Genomic DNA, 19,571 nt, shown 5'->3' with positions numbered 1-19,571 from the left:
AAGAACCCTCAGCATGAGAGAGCACCACAGTGCGCCGGCTTCAGGGTGGCCCGCAAGGCCATCGCAGCCTGGCCCGGCCTTCCTTGCACTTGTCTTGCCACGGCCTAGAATGTCCTCCCTGCTTTGTCCTTCCCCCGGATCTTCTTCCTTCAGGCCTCCGCCAAGACTGTCCCCCGCCCCACCCCCAGCCTCCTTCAGTCCGCATTCCCTCGGGACGCTTGCCTCTCCCCCCCACCCCCCACCCCGTGCCCTGAGTGCCCTGAGTGCCCTGCTCCTGCTCTGTCACAGCGGCCCTTTCAGGCTGACCCCATGTGGTGTTTGCACACAGAGGGGTCCACTTGCTTGGCCGCATCATGCCCAGTGGGAAAGTAGACCGTCAGGGAAACTGGTTGTTACTGGTAACTCCCATTTCTAAGTAATTCTGGGATACGAGTTTTTTTTTAAGTTTTTGTTTGTTTTAGGGATTTTATTTATTTGTCAGAGAGAGAGCACAGCGGGGGCGGGGGGGGTGGCAGGCAGAGGGAGAAGAAGCAGGCTCCCCGCTGAGCAAGGAGCCCAGTGCGGGACTCGATCCCAGGACCCCTAGGATCATGACCTGAGCCGAAGGCAGACAGTTGACTGACTGAGCCATCCAGGCACCCTGGGATACGAGTTTTGATCCTGTCTTTGGCCTTGATCCTGATAATAATAAAACTGCCTAACAGGCAGGTATGAGAACGATCATTGGTTAATCCACCTCCAGGTTGCCACCATCTTATTCAGGGATGTGATTTATCTGTGCTGTTCTCTGCAGTCCTGGCCTCTTAACAAGTATCCTGACATCACAGACGTGAAACATGAAAGCCTGTCTTCCTGGTGCTGATGGTGGGGTGCGGCCCACCTCATGCCGGCCATACCAGGTTCTTGTAAAGTCTGGAATGTCACCAGCTTTTACACTGCAAGCAGAAATATCAGTTTTGGGGTGCCTGGGTGGCTCTCCCTTCAGCTCAGGTCATGATCCCAGGGTCTTGGATCCCAGAGCCAGGGGAAGGACAGAGCCCGGAGGACATCCCAGGCTTCCTGTTAAGCAGGGAGCCCGCTTCTCCCTCTCCCTCTGCCCCTCCCCACCGCTCATTCTCACTCTCTCTCTCAAATAAATAAAATCTAAAAAAAAAATTTCAGTTTCATGGATGACTTTTGCAAAGTATCAAGTCATGAATGTGATTTCTACCTTTCATTTCTTTCTTAAGACCTAACATCACTCTTTTCTGCCCCTAATCAAATTACCATGTCAGTTGCTGCTTTGAGATTAAATTAAGAGAATTCTAAAATGTCTGTCTACTGGGGCTCCTGGGTGGCTCAGTCGTTAGGCGTCTGCCTTCAGCTCAGGTCATGATCTCAGGGTCCTGGGGTGGAGCCCCACATCAGGCTCCTTGCTCAGCAGGAAGCCTGCTTCTCCCTCTCCCACTCCCCCTGCTTGTGTTCCCTCTCTTGCTGTGTCTCCCTCTGTCAAATAAATAAATAAAATCTTTTCAAAAAAAAAAAAATAGGGGCGCCTGGGTGGCTCAGATGGTTAAGCCTCTGCCTTCGGCTCAGGTCATGATCCCAGGGTCCTGGGATCGAGTCCTGCATCGGGCTCCCTGCCCCTTGGGGAGCCTGCTTCTCCCTCTGCCTCCCTCTCTCTCTCTCTCTGTCTCTCATGAATGAATAAATAAAATCTTTAAAAAAATAAAAAACAAAACAAAACAAAAAACAAAAACAAATAAAATATTTGTCTACTGAACCCAGCTTTAGAGACTGAATATGGAGTTTTGTGATCTATTATAGTCCTAGTTTTTAGAAGAAAATTTGCATCATTTAACAGATATTTAAGATGCTGATAACATTTCATTTCCCAGTATACATAAATATGCATTCTGTCAGACATTGGAATATTTAGCAAACTAATGCAGTTTGTAATTTATCTGGTCGCAGCATTTTAAGATTTTCTTTTTTTTTTTTTTTTTAATTTATTTGAGAGAGAGAGAGCACAAGAGGGGGTAGGGTCAGAGGAAGAAGCAGACTCCCTGCTAAGCAGGGAGCCCGATGTGGGACTCGATCCCGGGACTCCAGGATCATGACCTGAGCCGAAGGCAGTTGCTTAACCAACTGAGCCACCCACGCGCCCCCTCTGGTCATAGCATTTAATGAGGAAATATTTAGTGTCAGTTTTTGCCTTTAGGTAACAAATAGAATTATATTAGGCAGTAATTTATGCAGAAAAGTGTTTTGTAAATAGTAAAACACCAAATAAATGTTACTTTTTATCCTAAAATATATGCTGAAAAATAATCCTAAAGGGAAAATGTCTCCTTTGTTGAATAAAGTAATTAATAAATAGAAAAAACAACAGGGAAAGGCAAGAAAATTGTAGTGTGTCTGTGTTCATCAGGCTGGTCACGTAGTAATGGGCCCAAAATGTCAGTGACTTCATATAATGTTGCTTCCCTGCTGCCACAAAGTTGGCTCTCAACCTTTGGCTCCTAGTCCCTTAGGATTGTGTCCCTTGGGTGGCAGTTTGCTGGCCCTGCTGCTGAGCCCTGTGGCTTCCCTGGGTTGTTCACCATAGCAGGGACAGCTGAAAGGCCCCTTGCCAGCTCTCTTATGGTTCAGTGCAGAAGTCGCTTCTGCCTGTCACAGCCCATTGTCCAGACTAGCGACGGGCCCCGCCTAACTCGCAGGGACCGAAGGGCAGTGTGGAGTGTTTGGGGAGTGCAGGAGTCTCTCCCCCTGTCCTGAGCATCTCTGCAGAGCAATCTCATGTACTGTCTGGATTCAGGCAGCCTGGGGGGCCCTCTGTGAGGTGGGAAACTGCAGCCTTCAGTTAAACGTCTTCATCTTTGACCTGTCTCTTCACTTCCGAATGTGTATTCTAGTTGCCTTTACTTTTGTCCTGAAAGAATATTCCTGGAATATGAGCTGCGTGTTCTGGTGGCAGTGGCGTTAGTCACTGCTGTCGGAGATGCTGGCCCGGTGTACCTTTGTCACCATCTAACTGTTCTCGCCGTCCACTATTGCCTAGAGTTCCTAGTAGGGCGGATTGAAGACTCCAGCATAAAATTAATTGTCATTTAACATTTTAAAATTAGCATTTGTTTCTCAGCTATTTCTGTAATTTCCTGCTGAAGGTAGTGTATTTTGATTGGTACCAGTCTTTCACTATGTAATGTTAGAGCTCTGGGAAGTCCATTCGAACTCCCTGGTAAGATATTCTGTAAAAGAGGAAGGAAAAACTACAGTTAACTTCAGTGTATGCACAGAGGAATACCGAGAATTGTTCATGTAGTGGTCAGTGAATACTTTCCAGCTGGTGTCCTAACTGAAGGCACCGGACAGGATTTCCACATAGCAGGGTCCGTGCCTGGGCCTCAGCACAGATCCGTGGGCTTCCATTCACTCGCAGTGACAACTGTGAGCTGGCTGACAGGAGCACGGCCACGGGGCGTAGCTGCACCACCTTCTCCCCCTGCTTTAAAGTCAGAATGACCCACTGCAATTACAAACTCAGCGAAAAACACTGTCAAGAAAATGAAAAGGCAAGCCACGGACCGGGAGAAAAGAGGCACAAAGAGTATGTCTGACAAAAAGACTTGTATCCAGAGTATACAAAGAAAGCCTCTAACTCAGTCATCAAAAGACAGACCATTCAGGGACGCCTGAGTGGCTCAGTCGGTTAAGCGTCTGTCTTCAGCTCAGGTCATGATCCCAGGGTCCTGGGATCGAGTCCCACATCGGGCTCCTTGCTCAGCAAGGAGCCTGCTTCTCCCTCTGCCTGCCTCTGTCTTTCTCTGTCTGATAAATAAATAAAATCTTAAAAAATATATATTTAAAAAAAAAAAGACCATTCAGTTTGAAAAATGCGCAAAAGACTTGAATAGGCATTTCACAGAAGAAGATATACCCAGTAAGCAAGTTATGCCCCATAAGCACGTTAAAAGATTCTCAGCATCATTGGTTAACAGGGAAATGCAAGTTAAAACCATGACGAGATACCTCTTCACACCTCTTAGAATGGCCGATGTGAAAAAGGGGGCAAGACCAGGTGCTGGTAAGGGTAGCAGCATGTGGGCAGCGGCATGCACAGCTGGTGGGTGTGCAGGATGGCAAGTGTACGCCCACCCTGTGGCCCTGCACTTCATTCTTAGGTACCATTCGAGAAAAACAACACATGCTCACAAAAAAGTCTTCTATAGGAGTGACTGTAGCAGCTTTACTCCTAAAGGCAGGAAGTGGACACGGCCCAGATGTCCATTGCCAGGGGGCTGGGTAAACTGCGGTATTGGCGTGCAGGGGAGTAATGCTCACAACATAAAGAAGTGACACTGGGGACGAATCCTGCACACGTTCCACGGAGCGACAGAGACACAGCCCAGAGAGAGCCTGCCTGTGATTGTTTATGTGGACCTCTAGACCAGACTAAACTGACCCATGCTGATAGAAATCAGAAAAGTGGGTGCCTCGGAACCAAGGGGATTGACACAGAGGGGCCCAGGGGAACTTCCCGGTGTGATGAAAATGTTCTATAACTTGACAGGACGTTGGTTCCCTGGGTTATTCATCTGTCAAAACTGACTGAACGGAACATCCAATCTGTGCATTCACTGGCGTCCCAGAGGGCAGATGGCTGGTGTGGAGGAGTCAGGCTGGCCTGGGTTCAGACCTTTGCCTCCTGGCTTAGCATCATCCTCGCCCTGGGACCTGGGGCAAGTCTTTGTGTCTGAGTCCCGACGACCTCGAGTGTGACCTGAGCTAGTAAGTCACCTCGCGTCACTGGTGCAGGGCTTGAAGTGAGGCTGTCAGACTTAGCTGCTCCCTGTCCCACAGCAGCTGCTCTGCCAGGTAGACTATTAATCAAGTGTAATTTCTCCTTAAAGCCTCCTCCCATTTCCTTTTCTCTTAAAATTGGTTTAATCAACCAGGAGAAATGTGAACAGAAACATGAAGATTCTAGGAGATGTAGCTACTTCATACGAATTCTCAGGGTCAGGATTCCCAATAAAGAGGAGTTCCTCTCCCCAGAGGCAGAATTTGCTGGTGGTATGCGCTTACGTGGTGAAGCTAAGATGAGGCCCACACAGATACTAACCCTGCGTTTCTTGGCTCGGGGCCCCGTGCTGACAGCATCCTGACTGCTTTGCCTATGGGGCAGGCGAGCCTCCATGTGGTGCCTGGCAGGTGGCGGGGCAGCCGGAGGCCTCGCCAACCCCCCTGACCTATGCTACCCTCAGACAACAGGGGCGACCGCAAGTGCAGCCTCATCCTCTTCCTTTGAAGGATAAAACCAAAGTCCATAGATTAAACGAAGGATTCGTCATTTTACAAAAGTAATTAGTGTGTGGACTTTTCCTTTATTTGTCTACAGGAGCTGTAAAACTGACAAGCTTGGCATGTGGAAATCAGCACATCTGGGCCTGTGATTCCAGGGGTGGAGTTTACTTCCGAGTGGGAACCCAGCCTCTCAATCCCAGTCTGATGCTTCCAGCCTGGATAATGATTGAGCCACCTGTCCAGGTAAGCAAAACTGAACTGATAGCAAGCTGCTTCTCCATGAGACAAGCTGTCAGAACACGGTTCCTGGAGATGGGGCCGCACCCGCTTGTGTAGGCCTCCCAGCAAGTGGGGGCAGAGGCGTGTGTCCAGGGAACAGGGTACGCCCCCAGCGTGTGCTCACTCATTGGCATCCCAGTCATGGAATTTCAACTGAACGCATCATTAAAGATGATCTCAGCACTTAAGGTTTTTTTTCCTCTCAAAATTTTTAACTTTTTACAAAACGAACATTGTTTTTTAAAAAAATAAAATCAGGGTCACCTGGCTGGCTTAGTCGGTGGAGCATACAACTCTTGATCTCGGGGTTGTGAGTTCAAGCCCCATGCTGGGCATAGAGCTTACTTAAAAATAAATAAATAAATAAAATTAAAATCAAACAGTACCCAGAAGTATAGCAAAGAAATTAAAAGTCACTTAAAATCTTGTCATGGAGACAATCTGTTATCAGCATTTTGTGAATGTCTTTCCTGGTTGGTTGAAATTCTGTTTCCCATCCCCTCTGCCCTGTCCCCTCCCCCACCCCTGCCTTATTTCAATTTACCATGTATTCTAAATGTTTTTCTTCTTCTTTTAACCGTTCCACCATTCATATCAGAAGCAGAAGCCTGATTTTAGGGCACTATTTAATTACCCTTAAAGATCTAATCGGCCTGGTTGCTATACTAGGTACATTTCTGTTAAAATTTATAATTAAGACGCTGTAATTTCATGAGAGTTATCTGCTCCAACTCCTGCTAGCCCCTACTTTGTGACTTTTTTGGAAAAAACAAAGTTGCCGGGGCGCCTGGGTGCCTCAGTTGGTTAAGCGTCTGCCTTCGGTTCAGCTCATGATCTCAGGGTCCTGGGATTGAGCCCCAAGTAGGGCTCCCTGCTCAGCGGGGAGTCTGCTTCTCCCTCTGCCTCTGGCCCTTCCCCTGCTAATGCTCAGGCTCACTCTCTCTCTCAAATAAATAAAATCTGGGGCTCCTGGGTGGCTCAGTCATTAAGCAGCTGCCTTCGGCTCAGGTCATGATCCCAGGGTCCTGGGATTGAGCCCCACATCGGGCTCCCTACTCCGCGGGAAGCCTGCTTCTCCTTCTCCCACTCCCCCTGCTTGTGTTCCCTCTCTTGCTGTGTCTCTCTCTGTCAAATAAAATCTTTAAAAAAATAAATAAAATCCTAAAAAAAAAAACAACGAAGTTGCCATCTGCAGAGGCGGCAGCAGGGCAAACAAACAAATGCTTGAATGGAGACAGGCAGTAAATCAAGCATTTGAGTAAATGCCTGTGTTCATGATCATCGACATTTTGGACATCGTGAACCCCCAGGGATGGGGCGACAGAAATCGAGGAGCAAGGCGCAGGGCCAGTTCTCCCATCAGACATGGGCCGTGTGCTGGGAGGCCTACAGTGGAACCCGGGGTCAGGTCAGAGTTCTTGCAGGCCGCCAGTTAGCGGTCATGGCCCCAGAGAAGCTCTGTGTCCTCACTGGTAGGTCTTCCTCGCTCATGGGACTGAGGGAAGAGTGAGTAGAATAATGTCAGGGACGGCATCTCGTGGATCAGAAAGCACGGTGCAAACTCGAGGTCACACGTACCGAACTAGGATGCACGCTCCCTTCTCTGCGTACAGCGGTGCACTAAGAACAGCACTGCGGGAGCAGGCCACCCGGCAGAGGGGAGCCTGTGGTCACTGGCATTGCTGCACACTGCTGGGTCATGGTGATGAGAGACAGGCCAGCGGGTGGCTAGTGTCATTATCATTCTGAAATGCTTTTTATGCAAGGCACCTTCTTGTTACCTGAGCCCTTTGATACGTCATTGCTAACACATTCCTTTTTTTTTTCTAAGAGCTTTATATTAATTCTTTTAAGAGTTATAATTCAGGGCACCTGGGTGGCTCAATCGTTAAGCGTCTGCCTTCGGCTCAGGTCATGATCCCGGGGTCCTGGGATCGAGCCCCGCATCGGGCTCCCTGCTCCGGGGGAAGCCTGCTTCTCCCTCTCCCACTCCCCCTGCTTGTGTTCCCTCTCTCACTGTCTCTCTCTGTCGAATAAATAAAAAAATCTTTAAAAAAAAAAAAAAGAGTTATCATTCAGGGGTACCTGGGTGGCTCAGTCGGTGAAGTGTCTGACTCTTGAGCTCAGAGTCGTGAGTTCAAGTCCCATGTTGGGCTCCACACTAGGCATAGAGCCTACTTAAAAAAAAACAAAAAATTGTGGGATGCCTGGGGAGCTCAGTCGGTGAAGCGTCTGCCTTCATCTCAGGTCATGATCCCAGGGTCCTGGGATCGAGTCCCGCATCGGGCTCCTTGCTCAGCGGAGAGCCTGGAAAACAAAAAACAAACAAAAAAAGAGTTCTAATTCACCTTTTTCATAGTGTATAGTTCAGGGGTTTTTAGTATAGTCACAAAGTTGAGCAACAATCACTACTGTCCAGTTCCAGAACTTTCTCATCACCCCAAAAAGAAAACCCATACTCATTAGTAGTTACTCCCTTTTCTCCTGGAACCTCCAGTTCCCTCAGCCATTCATCTCCTTTCTCTGTTTATGCCTTTGCCTGTTCCTGGATTTGCCTGTTTTATATAAATGGAATAGTACAGTACGTGGCTATCTTTGTCTGCCGTCTTTCACTTAGCGTCACCGTTAGAAGTACCACAGCATGGGGGGGGCACCTGGGTGGCTCAGTCGGTTAAGTGGCTGCCTTCGGCTCAGGTCATGATCCCAGGGTACTGGAATCGAGCCCTGCATCGGGCTCCCTGTTCAGCAGAGAGCCTGCTTCTCCCTTTCTCTCTGCCTGCTGCTCTGCCTGCTTGTGCTCTCTCTCTGTCAAATAAATAAATTAAAAAAAAAAAAAAAAGAAAAGAAATACCATAGCATGTTGTAGCATATCAGTACTTTGTTCCTTTTTATGACTGAATAATATTCCGTCGTGTTGATGGACATTTTGCTTATCCATTCATCAGGTGATGGACATTCGGGTTGTACCCATGTGTGGGCTGCTGTGAACATTTGTGGATGAGTATTTGTGTGGAGTTATGTTTTCAGTTCTACTGGGTATATACCTTTAAAGGGAATTGCAGGGTCAGATGGTGAATGTATGTTTTAAATGTTTAAGGACCTGAGGCAGCTGGCTGGCTCAGCTGATGGGGCACATGACTCTGGATCTTGGGGTTGTGGGTTTGAGCCCCACATTGGGTGTAGAGATTACTTAAAAATAAAATCAAACGAACAAACGAATGGTTTTCCACAGTGGCTGCATCATTTTACATCTCACCAGTAATCTATGAGGGTTCTAGTTTCTCCACATCCTCACCAAAAATTTTTCTTGCCCAATGTTTTTATTCTAGCCATCCTGATAGGTGTAAAAATGGTATCTCATGGTTTTGACTTTCATTTCCCTAATGACTAATGATGTTGAAGATCTTTTCATGTGCTTATTGGTTATTTGTATATCTTCTTTGGAGAACTATGTATCCATTTTTCAACTGGGCTGTTTGTCTTTTAATTATTTTTTTTTAATTTTATTAATTTATTTGACAGAGAGAGACACAGCGAGAGAGGGAACACAAGCAGGGGGAGCAGAAGAGAGAGAAGCAGGCTTCCCGCGGAGCAGGGAGCCCGCTGCGGGGCTCGATCCCAGGACCCTGGGACCATGACCTGAGCCGAAGGCAGACGCTTAACAACTGAGCCACCCAAGCGCCCCTTGTCTTTTAATTATTGAATTATAAGAGTTCTTTAGGTATTCTAGATACTAGACCCTTATCAGATATACGCTTTACATATGCCTTTGATGACGTATGCACAACTGTTGCCTAATCCAAGGTCATGAAGATTTGCAGCTGTGTTTTTTTAGAAGTCTTACAGTTCTAGCCCTTATATGTATTTTTTTTAAGATTTTATTTATTTGAGCGAGAGAGAGAGCACACGAGCAGGGGGAAGGAAGAGAGGTAGAGGGAGAAGCAGACTCCCTGCTGAGCAGGGAGCCCAATATAGGACTCAATCCCAGAACCCTGGGATCATGGCCTGAGCTGAAGGCAGACGCTTAATTGACTGAGCCACCCAGGTGCCCCCTAGCCCTTATATTTAAATGTTTGATTTATTTTCAGTTAATTTTTGTATATGGTGTAAGGTAGGTGTCCAAATTCATTCTTTTACACATGGATATCCAATTATACCAGCACCATTTATTAAAAAGACTATTTTTTTCCCATTACATGGTCTTCGAGGGCTATCAGAATCAATGAATCATAAATTAAGGATTTTTTTTTTTAAAGATTTATTTATTTGAGAGAGCGAGAATGAGAGAGAGTACATGAGAGGGGGGAGGGTCAGAGGGAGAAGCAGGCTCCTCGCCGAGCAGGGAGCCCGATGCGGGACTCGACCCCAGGACTCCAGGATCATGACCCGAGCCGAAGGCAGTTGCTTAACCAACTGAGCCACCCAGGCGCCCCGAGGATTTTTTACTTTAGTTCTATTTCTGTGATCTGTATGTCTATCATTATGCCAGTACCCCATTGTCCTGATTATTCAGCTTTGTTATAAATTTCAAAATCAGGAAGTGATTTTCCTTTTTTAAGATTGTTTTGGCTACTCTGGGTCCTTTGCATATCCGTATGAATTTTAGGATCAGTTTGTCAATTTCTGCAAAAAAATGCCCACTGGAATTTTTATAGGAATTGTGTGAATCTGTAGATCACTTGAGGGAAGTCTTGCCATCTTCATAGAAGTAAATCTTCCAATCCATGAACATGAGCTATCTTTGCACTTATTTAGATCTTCTTTAATTTCTTTCGGCAGTTGTGTGGTTTTCAGAGTATGTGTTTTGTTTTGTTTTTTTTTTAACTACTTTTGTTAAATGTACTTCTAAGTCATTTATTCTTTCTGATGCTATTGTGAACGGAATTGTCTTCTCAATTCCATTTCAGTTTGTTCATTGCTAGGATTAAGTTTCTGTATATTGATCTGGAAAACTTGCTAAACTTATTTATTTCTTCTAATAACTTTTTTGTGGATTCCTTAGGATTTCTTATATACAAAATCATGTTATCTACAAATAGAGATAATTTTACTTCTTCCTTTCCTATCTGGATGCCTTTTACTTCTCTTTCTTATTTAATTACCCTGGCTGGAGCCTCCTGTACTGTGTTAAGAAGTGGCAAGAACAGACATGCTCATTTTGTTCCTGATCTTAGGGAGAAAACATTCATTCTTTCACCATTAAATAATGATATTAGCTGTGCATTTTTTATAGATGCCCTTTTCAGACTGAAGAAGCTCCTTTCGGGGCGCCTGGGTGGCTCGGTCGTTAAGCATCTGCCTTCGGCTCAGGTCATGATCCCAGGGTCCTGGGATTGAGCCCCGCATCGGGCTCCCTGCTCAGCGGGAAGCCTGCTTCTCCCTCTCCCACTCCCCTTGCTTGTGTTCCCTCTCTCGCTGTGTCTCTCTCTCAAATAAAGAAATAAAATCTTTAAAAAAAAAAAAAAAAAAAGCTCCTTTCTATTCCTAGTTTGTTGAATGTTTTTTTTTTCCATGGAAGATGTTGGATTATGTCAAGTGCTTTTTCTACGTCTACTGAGATGATTCTGTGGGCTTTTTTCCTTTATTAATATGAAGTGTTGTATTGATTGACTTTTGTATGCTGAACCACCTTTTGTTTCTGGGATAAATCCTACTTGGTCGTGCTATATAATCTTTTATATATATGGTCCTAGATTTGGCCTGCCAGTATTTTGTCATGGATTTCTGTGTCCATGAGAGAGATTGGTCTTTGGTTTTCTTTTCTTGTCATGTGTTTGTCTGGTTTTGCTCTCAGGATAATGCTGGCCTCGTAGGATGAGTCGAGAAGTGTTTCTTCCTCCTGTTTTTTGGAAGAGTTTCTGAAGGATTGGTGTTAATTATTCTTTAAGCATTTTTACAATTCCTCAGTGTAAGCCTGGGCTTTTCTTTGTGAGATGTGTTTTGATTACTGATTCAGTCTCTTCACTTATTATAGGTCCACTTAGAATTTTCTGTTTCTTCTTGATTCAATTTGAGTAGTTTGTCTTTCTAGCAATTTGTTCATTTCATCGATATTACCTAATTTATTGGCATCCAGTTCATAGTATCACCTTATAATCCTTTTTATTTCTATGAGATTGATAGTTATGTTCCCTCTTTTGTTTATGATTTTAGTAGTTTGAGCTTTCCCTCTTTTTTCCTTAGTCAGCAGAGCTAAAAGTTGTCAATTTTGTTGATGCTTTCAAAAAATGTCTTTTGGTTTTGTTGATTTTTCTCTCTTATTTTTCTGTTCCTGAGTGCCTCCGTTTTCACTGTAAGCCTTGTTCTTCCACAACTTGTTGTGCACAGTGTTCTGCTTGCTAGTAACATTGCTCTGAGAGTTCCCAGCAGTATTTGTCACATTATCACATGCTGTAGAAGACCTAGAGTGGCTGGAAAGGTGTGCAGAGTCCCAGCACAGGGCCATGCCAGCATCAGTGGAGGGCTGCTGAGAGTGAGAGTGAGGTCTGCAGGGCGTGTGGTGTCAGAGGGCTGGAGTGGGCTGGTGCCTGCCTCAGCCTTTGCCCATCAAGCTGAAGGCCCGGATGTGGGAGACCCGGGGGGGTGGGGGGGAGGTGCCAGACAGCAAGCTGCTACCAGTGTGGGCTCCAGCTAGCCTTGCCTCGCTTGGGCCCCTGTCTGCGGCCATGGGCCACTCGGGCACCTGGCTGAGTTATGGCTCAGCCATAGGGTTACATCAGAGACTCTGTGAACCTACGAATTGCTCTTGCTTTCTCTGTTTAGCTTCTAGAATAGCCTCCAGGAAGTGGAGCTCAAATTGGGGAGAGAGAGCTTTACTTGGAGTGCTCTATTGACTGTAGCGATTAACAGCTTTGCCCAGGAAAATGGCCAAATAGAGCAAATTCACATGAAAGGGCCTCAGCTGTGCTCTGAATAAAGTAATGATTGCTAAATGGGCTGTTAAACACTAACTATTCCAAGGAATTCCCCTGAACGGAGCCACGTTTTCAGACTCAGTTAGCTTTTAGTGCACTGGAGAAGACATTCACTTTCTGTGGAATTTGAAGATAGAAAATGCTTTTCAAATTGGTTCCTGTGGGAAAAAAGTCAGACTTTACATTTGCCCAGGCTTTTATACCAGCCTGAGCTGCCGTAGTCCTGAATTTACCACAGGACGTAGGAGTCAGGAGTGGCTCTCCCCACTTGGCACAGGAAGCATGTGACTGGGGACAGGCAAGTGACTGGGCAGAACCACAGCCCTAGTGAGTGAGCAAGCCGAGACCGGGCTCCAGGCCCGCCGCGCTCTGATAGTCGGCGGGGCCTGCCTCTCCTGGGCAGCTGGGACCCACCACTCAGTTGCAGAGGGCCTGACAAGATGAGTGTGGCAGTGGGGAGATGACGCTTCACCGGAAGGGTTTAGAAAATCAGGACTGTGTGGTTGGATCCGAGCATTAGAGTTTAAACGGGGTTTCCATGTTGCGATCATGATTGACCTCTTCCCACTGTATTTTTTATTCATTCTTCAACTTGGGCTTCCTGGCCAGCATGTAGGATGTGTTCGCAGTGGACACAGAGGGAGGCGGGTCATAGATGCTAACGGGCACAACGGAGCGAAGCACCAGAAATCCTTCACAGTTAGCGCCGACTCCGTTTCTGTTTCCTGTTCTCATGCCTAGTGAAAACCTCCCCCGTGTAGTAGTTTTGGGGTGAAGTTTTCACAAAGTACTCAAAACAAATGACTCAGTTTTCAGACTTACAAACATACGGAAGGGTTTGGAGAAGATATTTATAGTTGTGTTTAGGATTTTTTTGGGCATTTTTGCTTTAGTGAGAGAATGTTCTGTCCATGTTAGAGGTAGTGCGAAAGCAAGCTCAGTCGATGAGGTGACCTCTCACCTGACTGTGGGCACCGAGGGCCCCAGGAAAAGAAGAGAAGCGTCTGGTTGCGCCCGCCCCAGTTTGGCCCCACTTCTCCTTTCAGACGGGGCTTCTTTACCTGCCCGCTCACTCCCCTCCACCTCCTGTCCCCTCTCTGTGTCCTGAACAGACTGCTCTTTCCTGACCCCTGGTGCTGTGCCTCCCATGGAGTGAGGCTGCGGCCCACCCTTCTGTGTGGACTGCTCATGGGTTCTCCAGGGCTCATTTACTCTGCCTGGATGATAGCTGTGTCTGGCAAATGGCCAAACTAGTATTTAAAAAATTATCTACATTCAGGTGCTTTGGTATTTTTAGCTGTATGAACAACAAAACAATAAAATAAGTATATAAGCATGATAATAGATAATACTTGTAAGAATGCCATGCCCCCAGACCTGCCAGTAGGGATCTGTAACTTTGCGCATCGAGATCTTTGGAAAAGTTCACACTTAACAGCAGGAAAGCTTTCGTTAGAGACGGGTTAGCATTAGAGGAGACCCCGCCTGAACTGAGCCTTCTGTCGATTCATCAAGATGAAAGTCATTTCAGGACAGCAGAGCAGAGAGCAGTCCAAGGAGATTTCACTGTCCTTACCCCTCACTGAAGGCACAGCTGAGCAGCCCTGATGACAGTCTCCCTCGTTGCACCCTCTCGTGACACCCACCGTCCTAGCACAGGTCACTCTCAGCGGGGGACAGACAGTGGAAGGAGGGGGCACCCACAGCCCAAAGCCAAGCTCTGTGGGTACAGCCGAGCACCTACTTCTAAGAATTTTGGGGTGTTCTGATTGATGACTAGTGTTCTCTCCTGAAATAAAAGTGTTAGTAGGCCTTGGGGGTAATGAAACCAGATCCCTGTCGCCTCACTGGGGAGGCCATGGGCTAGATCCCTCTCGTGCAAATGCACAGCACTGTGCAGCAAGTCAGCCTCGTTCCTCATTGGACCTTCCCAACATAGCTCGTCCCCCTGGAGCAGTGGGGGGTATCGTCCTCTGGGACAGGGACACACACACAGCTTTACATGCCAGAGCAGCAGACAGAATCCCATTTGAGAGTCCCTGTTTTTAATAAGAGACCGAAAAAGTCATTGCTAGTTACATGTTTAGTGTCTAGGAGGTCTCTGCTCTGTAGGAGGGATGTTACTAGGATTTGCTATGAAGGAGCTGAGTTAAACTGTGATGTGTTTATTCAGGGAACTCCACCATAACTCTGCCACATTACTCCACAGAAGAGTTTTTATTCCCATGGAGAAATGCTCACAGCACATTGTGGAATAAAAATGTCAGTTACAAAACATGTTCAATGATACTATTTTAGGGCGCCTGGGTGGCTCAGTTGGTTAAGCAACTGCCTTCGGCTCAGGTCATGATCCTGGAGTCCCGGGATCGAGTCCCACATCGGGCTCCCTGCTCAGCGGGGAGTCTGCTTCTGCCTCTGACCCTCCCCCCTCTCATGTACTCTCTCTCATTCTCGCTCTCTCAAATGAATAAATAAATCTTTAAAAAAAATGATACTATTTTAGTTCTAAAAAAATGATGTATACGCTGAAAACTCTGTAAAGATACACAGCAAATGATAAGGGTTACATCCGGGAGGTGCTATTGTGGCTGATTTTTTTCTTCCTTTTGTTTACCTTTGTTTTCTGAAAATCTGGCAATGGACTTATACTACTTACAGAATAAGTAGTTCATAACTCTGAATAATCTAAATAAGACTCAATCTTAGGAAATAATCAAATATGTTCCCAAAGCTATTTGTTGTCACAATAGCAGTGTGAACTGACTCTTCTGCTGGTGCAGCGAGGCTGTGTGTGGTGAGTGAAGCAGGTGCAGCACCCGCCTTGTGGAGAGTCCACTTAGCAAATGGTGACAGTGGCAGTTGTTATAAATAATTAAGGATGTACTTTGAAAAGCCGTTTAAAATCATGTCCTGGTGAGGGGCGCCTGGGTGGTGCAGTGGGCTAAGCGTCTGACTCTTGGTTTCGGCTCAGGTCATGCTCTCAGGGTCGTGGGATCGAGCCCCGCATCGGGCTCCCTGCTCAGCGGCGAGTCTGCTTGGGATTCTCTCTCCCTCTCCGTCTGCCCCTCCTGCTCATGCTTTCTCTCTCCCTCTCTCTCTCAAATAGTAAATAAATAAATCTTTACCAAAAAAAAGATCATGTCCTGGTGAATGTTGATAAGGACAGTTGTTCCCAGTGGAGGGGTGGCCCTAGTGGCTTTGGAGCTGGCCTTTGACTGCTTAACAGAGGCGGCAGCAGGCCCACGACAGCTACAGGTTGTATGGCTCCTGTGTGGCTCCAGTTACAGGAGATTCTGGAACAGGTCAAACTGAACGGATCTTGATGGCAGAAATCAGACCCATGGTTGCCTGGGGGACATGGGGGCGGCGGGGGGGGATGACTGGCAGGGGCTTGAGGCTACTTCCCCGGGGATGACAGTTGTCAACACTGATGGAATGGCATGCCTATGGTCCATACACTTACTGTATGTAAACAGTTCTCAAGAGAGAACGTGAACTAATACTGACTATAGTTGATGATTTGCATGTTGAAGGATTTAGGAGAGACTCTGCTGATGTCTGCAGCTCTCTTTGAGACACTTGCAGAAGCAAGATGGACTGCTGGGCGGATAGACAGACGGGTGGATACATGAACAGGCATGCACAGTAAAGTGTTATTGGTAGTGAGTGTATGGGTGTTTCCGGTAGAATTCTTTCATGTTTTTTGTATGATTCAAAATTGTCGTAATAAAGCTTGGGCGGGGACAGGCAGGTATTCGATAATGTGTATAAAGTAACCGGCACAAAGAAAACGCATAGTAAATGTTAATTCACCTCCTTTACTTTCCAGCAGAGTCAGGAGAGTAAAAAAACCTAAAATACTCCTTCAAAAATACTTTTTGTCTGTGTGGAGGAAATACTTACCTCCAAGAGTGGGGCCTCGGGAAACCCGATGGATTTGGGCACAGTAGTGAGTAATGTTGCCTCCCTCTGAAATCCCCATTTTGTTCCAGCCTCTCTCAGTGTCCTTCCACATACGTGCTCACACTCTCTGAGTTACCTGCTGCCTGGCGCATGCTCTGACGTCTGTGAATCCTGGATAAGCTCTAGAATGTTGTCTTTCAAATGCTCTTCTTCTAGCGAGACTGATAGCTGACATTTGTAAGTAGCCCTCTCTTAAGTTAAAATACGTGATACATAGATAAGATACCTTGCACAATCCATGTACACAGTGGACACAGTCCATATACAGTAGGGATCATCACTTGGACATGAAATCTGAAGCTTTAGACCGGTTAAATAAACTTCTGCTTCCAGCCAATACAGAGTAACAGGAGCCAGATTTACCCTCCTGCCTGAAGTAACTAAAATGCCAGACAAATTGTGTGAAACAGTGGTTTTCAAGACTTTGGATGTCAGACAATGAAGGACAGTGACCCCTGAGAAATAGGAAACAAATGAGAACCCCATGGTTGCCAAGCTGTTGCACAGGGAGGGAGACCCCAGGTAGGGGCTGGCAGAGCCCAGCCTGCTCCTTGAGTTGAGGGCGTGGCTCTGGCATGTGGGAGGCCCAGGAGGCAGGACCTTGAGGCAGGGACTGCAGAGCTGCAGAGCCCCACAGGGCTTCAGCTGAGGAACCAACCAGGGCCAGAGAACCACCTGGAAGCATTAGAGGGAGCATGCCCGGGAGCTCAGGCAGAGCCAGGAGTAGTTCCTGATCTCATCATCCAGAGTAGGAAGCCTCCTAAGTCCTATCCATCCGTAATTGGGTCATACGAGAGCGTTTGGCCTCATAATGGGGCACAATCAGCCCTATACTGAACGCAACTTTAATACTGGTGACCAGAGCTTAAAAGCAAGACCTGGAAGGATCAGACTATTTCCAAGTAACTTAGCGGTATCCCAGAACAAAGCTCTAGAATGTTTATAAATTATGAAAGTATCCAGCACCAACAAGGTAAAATTCACATTGTCTTACATCTGATCAGGACTCACGAGGCAAACAGAAACAGGAGAATATCACCTACAGTGAAGGGAGGTAAATCCATCAACAGAAGCTGACCCAGAAATGATCCAGATGATAAAATTCATAGGGCATTAAAACAGTTGTTGTAACTTTACCCTTTACGTTCTAGATAGTGGGGGAAAGATTGCACACATTAAGTAGAAAATGGGGATCTATAAAAAAGACCTAGGTCACACTTCCAGGGATAAAAATTACAATGTCTGAAATGGAAAATACTCTGAATGAGATTGGTGAGTGTGTAGACATTGCAGGAGAAAAGATCAGGGTATACTCAAAGATGCAGCAGTGAAGCCATCCAAACTAGAACAGAGAGAAAAAAGACTGGAAGAAACTCAGAGCATCAGTGAGCATGGGACAGCCTCACAGGGCCTAGTTCAAATGCAGTTGCTTCCTGAGGAGAAAGAGGAGTGGGGGTGACTTGAAGAAATATGGCCAAAAGGTTTCCAAATTTGATGAAATAATTATGTTGAGTGAAGAAGCCGGACAGAAAGGCATACGTATTATATGATTAAGTTATATAAACTGTAGAGAATGCTGACTGATCTGTGGTTACAGAGAGCAGTGGTAGCTTGGGGATCAGTGGGTGGTTGGGAGGGTTTACAGACGAGCAACATGGGGATGGTTTCTTGAGTGCATATGTATGTCAAAACTTACCAAGTTGTACACATTAAATGTGTACATTTTGTGTATGTTAGTTGTACCTCTGTGAGCTGTTGAAAACCTGTATCAAGCAGTGAAATGGCAGGGACGAGGATAGCCCGCAGTACATTGTGTTGGGGGTTGCAGAGGGAACAGAAATGCATGAAGCTGTCTCCAATCATTGACCCAAAGAAGAGGGTGTGGTAGGGTTATGATCTCAACCATGAAAGACACACCGATCGCCCCGGGTGGCCAACCCTGGCTTCTGTGGCCCGTGTGGTCTTTGAACTGGGTCCTGCAGATGCGGGCATTTCCAGTGACCAGCGAGTCCTGGGTTTGGCCTGGTGTTTCTGATTAGGGAAAAGTGCTGCCCCTTGGGGCTTTGGACAGGACATTTGGTGGCTGGGGTCCTGAGCACTGGGAGGCCTTAGTTTCTTGTGCCCCTCAGCACTAAATACTAGTAGCACCCAAATGAGAACTGGGACCGTAGGGTTTAGAGAACGTATTGTGTGAAGAGAAGACTCGAGATGTCCTCTGGCCCAAATCCGGGCAGGAGCTGAATGAGGAAGTTTTGCAGCGAGCCCTGGAAACTTCTCTCGGGGACTGGTCCAGTGCCCCCTGCGTGTGCCTGCTGGCCCTCTCGTGGCCCCACTCAGGTCCTGCTGAGCCAGCAGTGCTGCAGGAGGCATCCCTCCCAGCTGGTCTTGCACACAAGTGCCGTGGACAGACCCAGCAGGAAGCAGGCATGTGGCCTTCTCCTTGGCCGCCTGCAGGGGCCTCCGCTCTTGGGGATAGGGTGCGGTGCTCTGGGAGGCAGCTGTGGCCCCACCAACCAGGACTGTCCTCACCAGAGGAAGAGCCTATTACTTGACATCAAAAGAACCTGAACTAATACTCCTATTTTTCCATGAGACCAAGTGACCTTGAGAAAGTTGCCCAAACTGCCCGGCCCTTCATTTCCTAACCAGTAGAGTGAAGAATCAGATCCACGTGAGGCCGACGTGAGGCATGTTTTCAGAGGTCTTGGCGTGGGTCCCTGTCCTGGAGATAAACTCAACAGGTCTGGAGTGGGGCTTCGACGCCTCGGTTGGTTGGTTTTAATCCAAGTCACACACATAAGTACAGAGGTTAACGTCAGCTAGAAGAAGCTACAAGAAACCCTCCCCACCTGTTTTCCCCTCTCTGGGGAGCTACTTGCCTTTAGCTTCATATCCCTGAATGATGGCTTAGGGAGCAATTTCTCAATCCTTCTAGCTCTAAGTGTTTTCTGTTGACTCCCTGCTGGGAGAGAAGGATGCAGAGCAATTCATCATCCTGTACCCCTGCCTGCCTGCCACAGCGCCCCTTACTCTCGTCCACGGTGCGAGGGTAGGGAATATGCTCCTCACAGCTGAGCCAGGGGTAACAACCTACACTACATTTTCCTGTCTGTACCACTCTCCTTTCCC

The 19,571-nt window shown here is 46.9% G+C and overlaps 1 protein-coding gene across 1 annotated transcript in view; it reads left to right on the top strand.

Moving 5' to 3' along the window:
- TECPR2 (tectonin beta-propeller repeat containing 2) overlaps positions 1-19,571 on the top strand; it is a 107,345-nt gene that overhangs the window by 69,935 nt on the left and 17,839 nt on the right. The window contains exon 17 of the mRNA XM_021679855.1: positions 5,381-5,529. Within this exon, the coding sequence (XP_021535530.1) occupies positions 5,381-5,529 (149 nt within the window). The remainder of the gene's footprint in view (positions 1-5,380; positions 5,530-19,571) is intronic.

Source organism: Neomonachus schauinslandi, chromosome 9 (genome assembly GCF_002201575.2).
Source record: "Neomonachus schauinslandi chromosome 9, ASM220157v2, whole genome shotgun sequence".
NCBI classification, from domain to species: Eukaryota; Metazoa; Chordata; class Mammalia; order Carnivora; family Phocidae; genus Neomonachus; species Neomonachus schauinslandi.
Note: the sequence above shows the minus strand (reverse complement) of the source record. Positions and strands in the feature narration are given on the sequence as shown.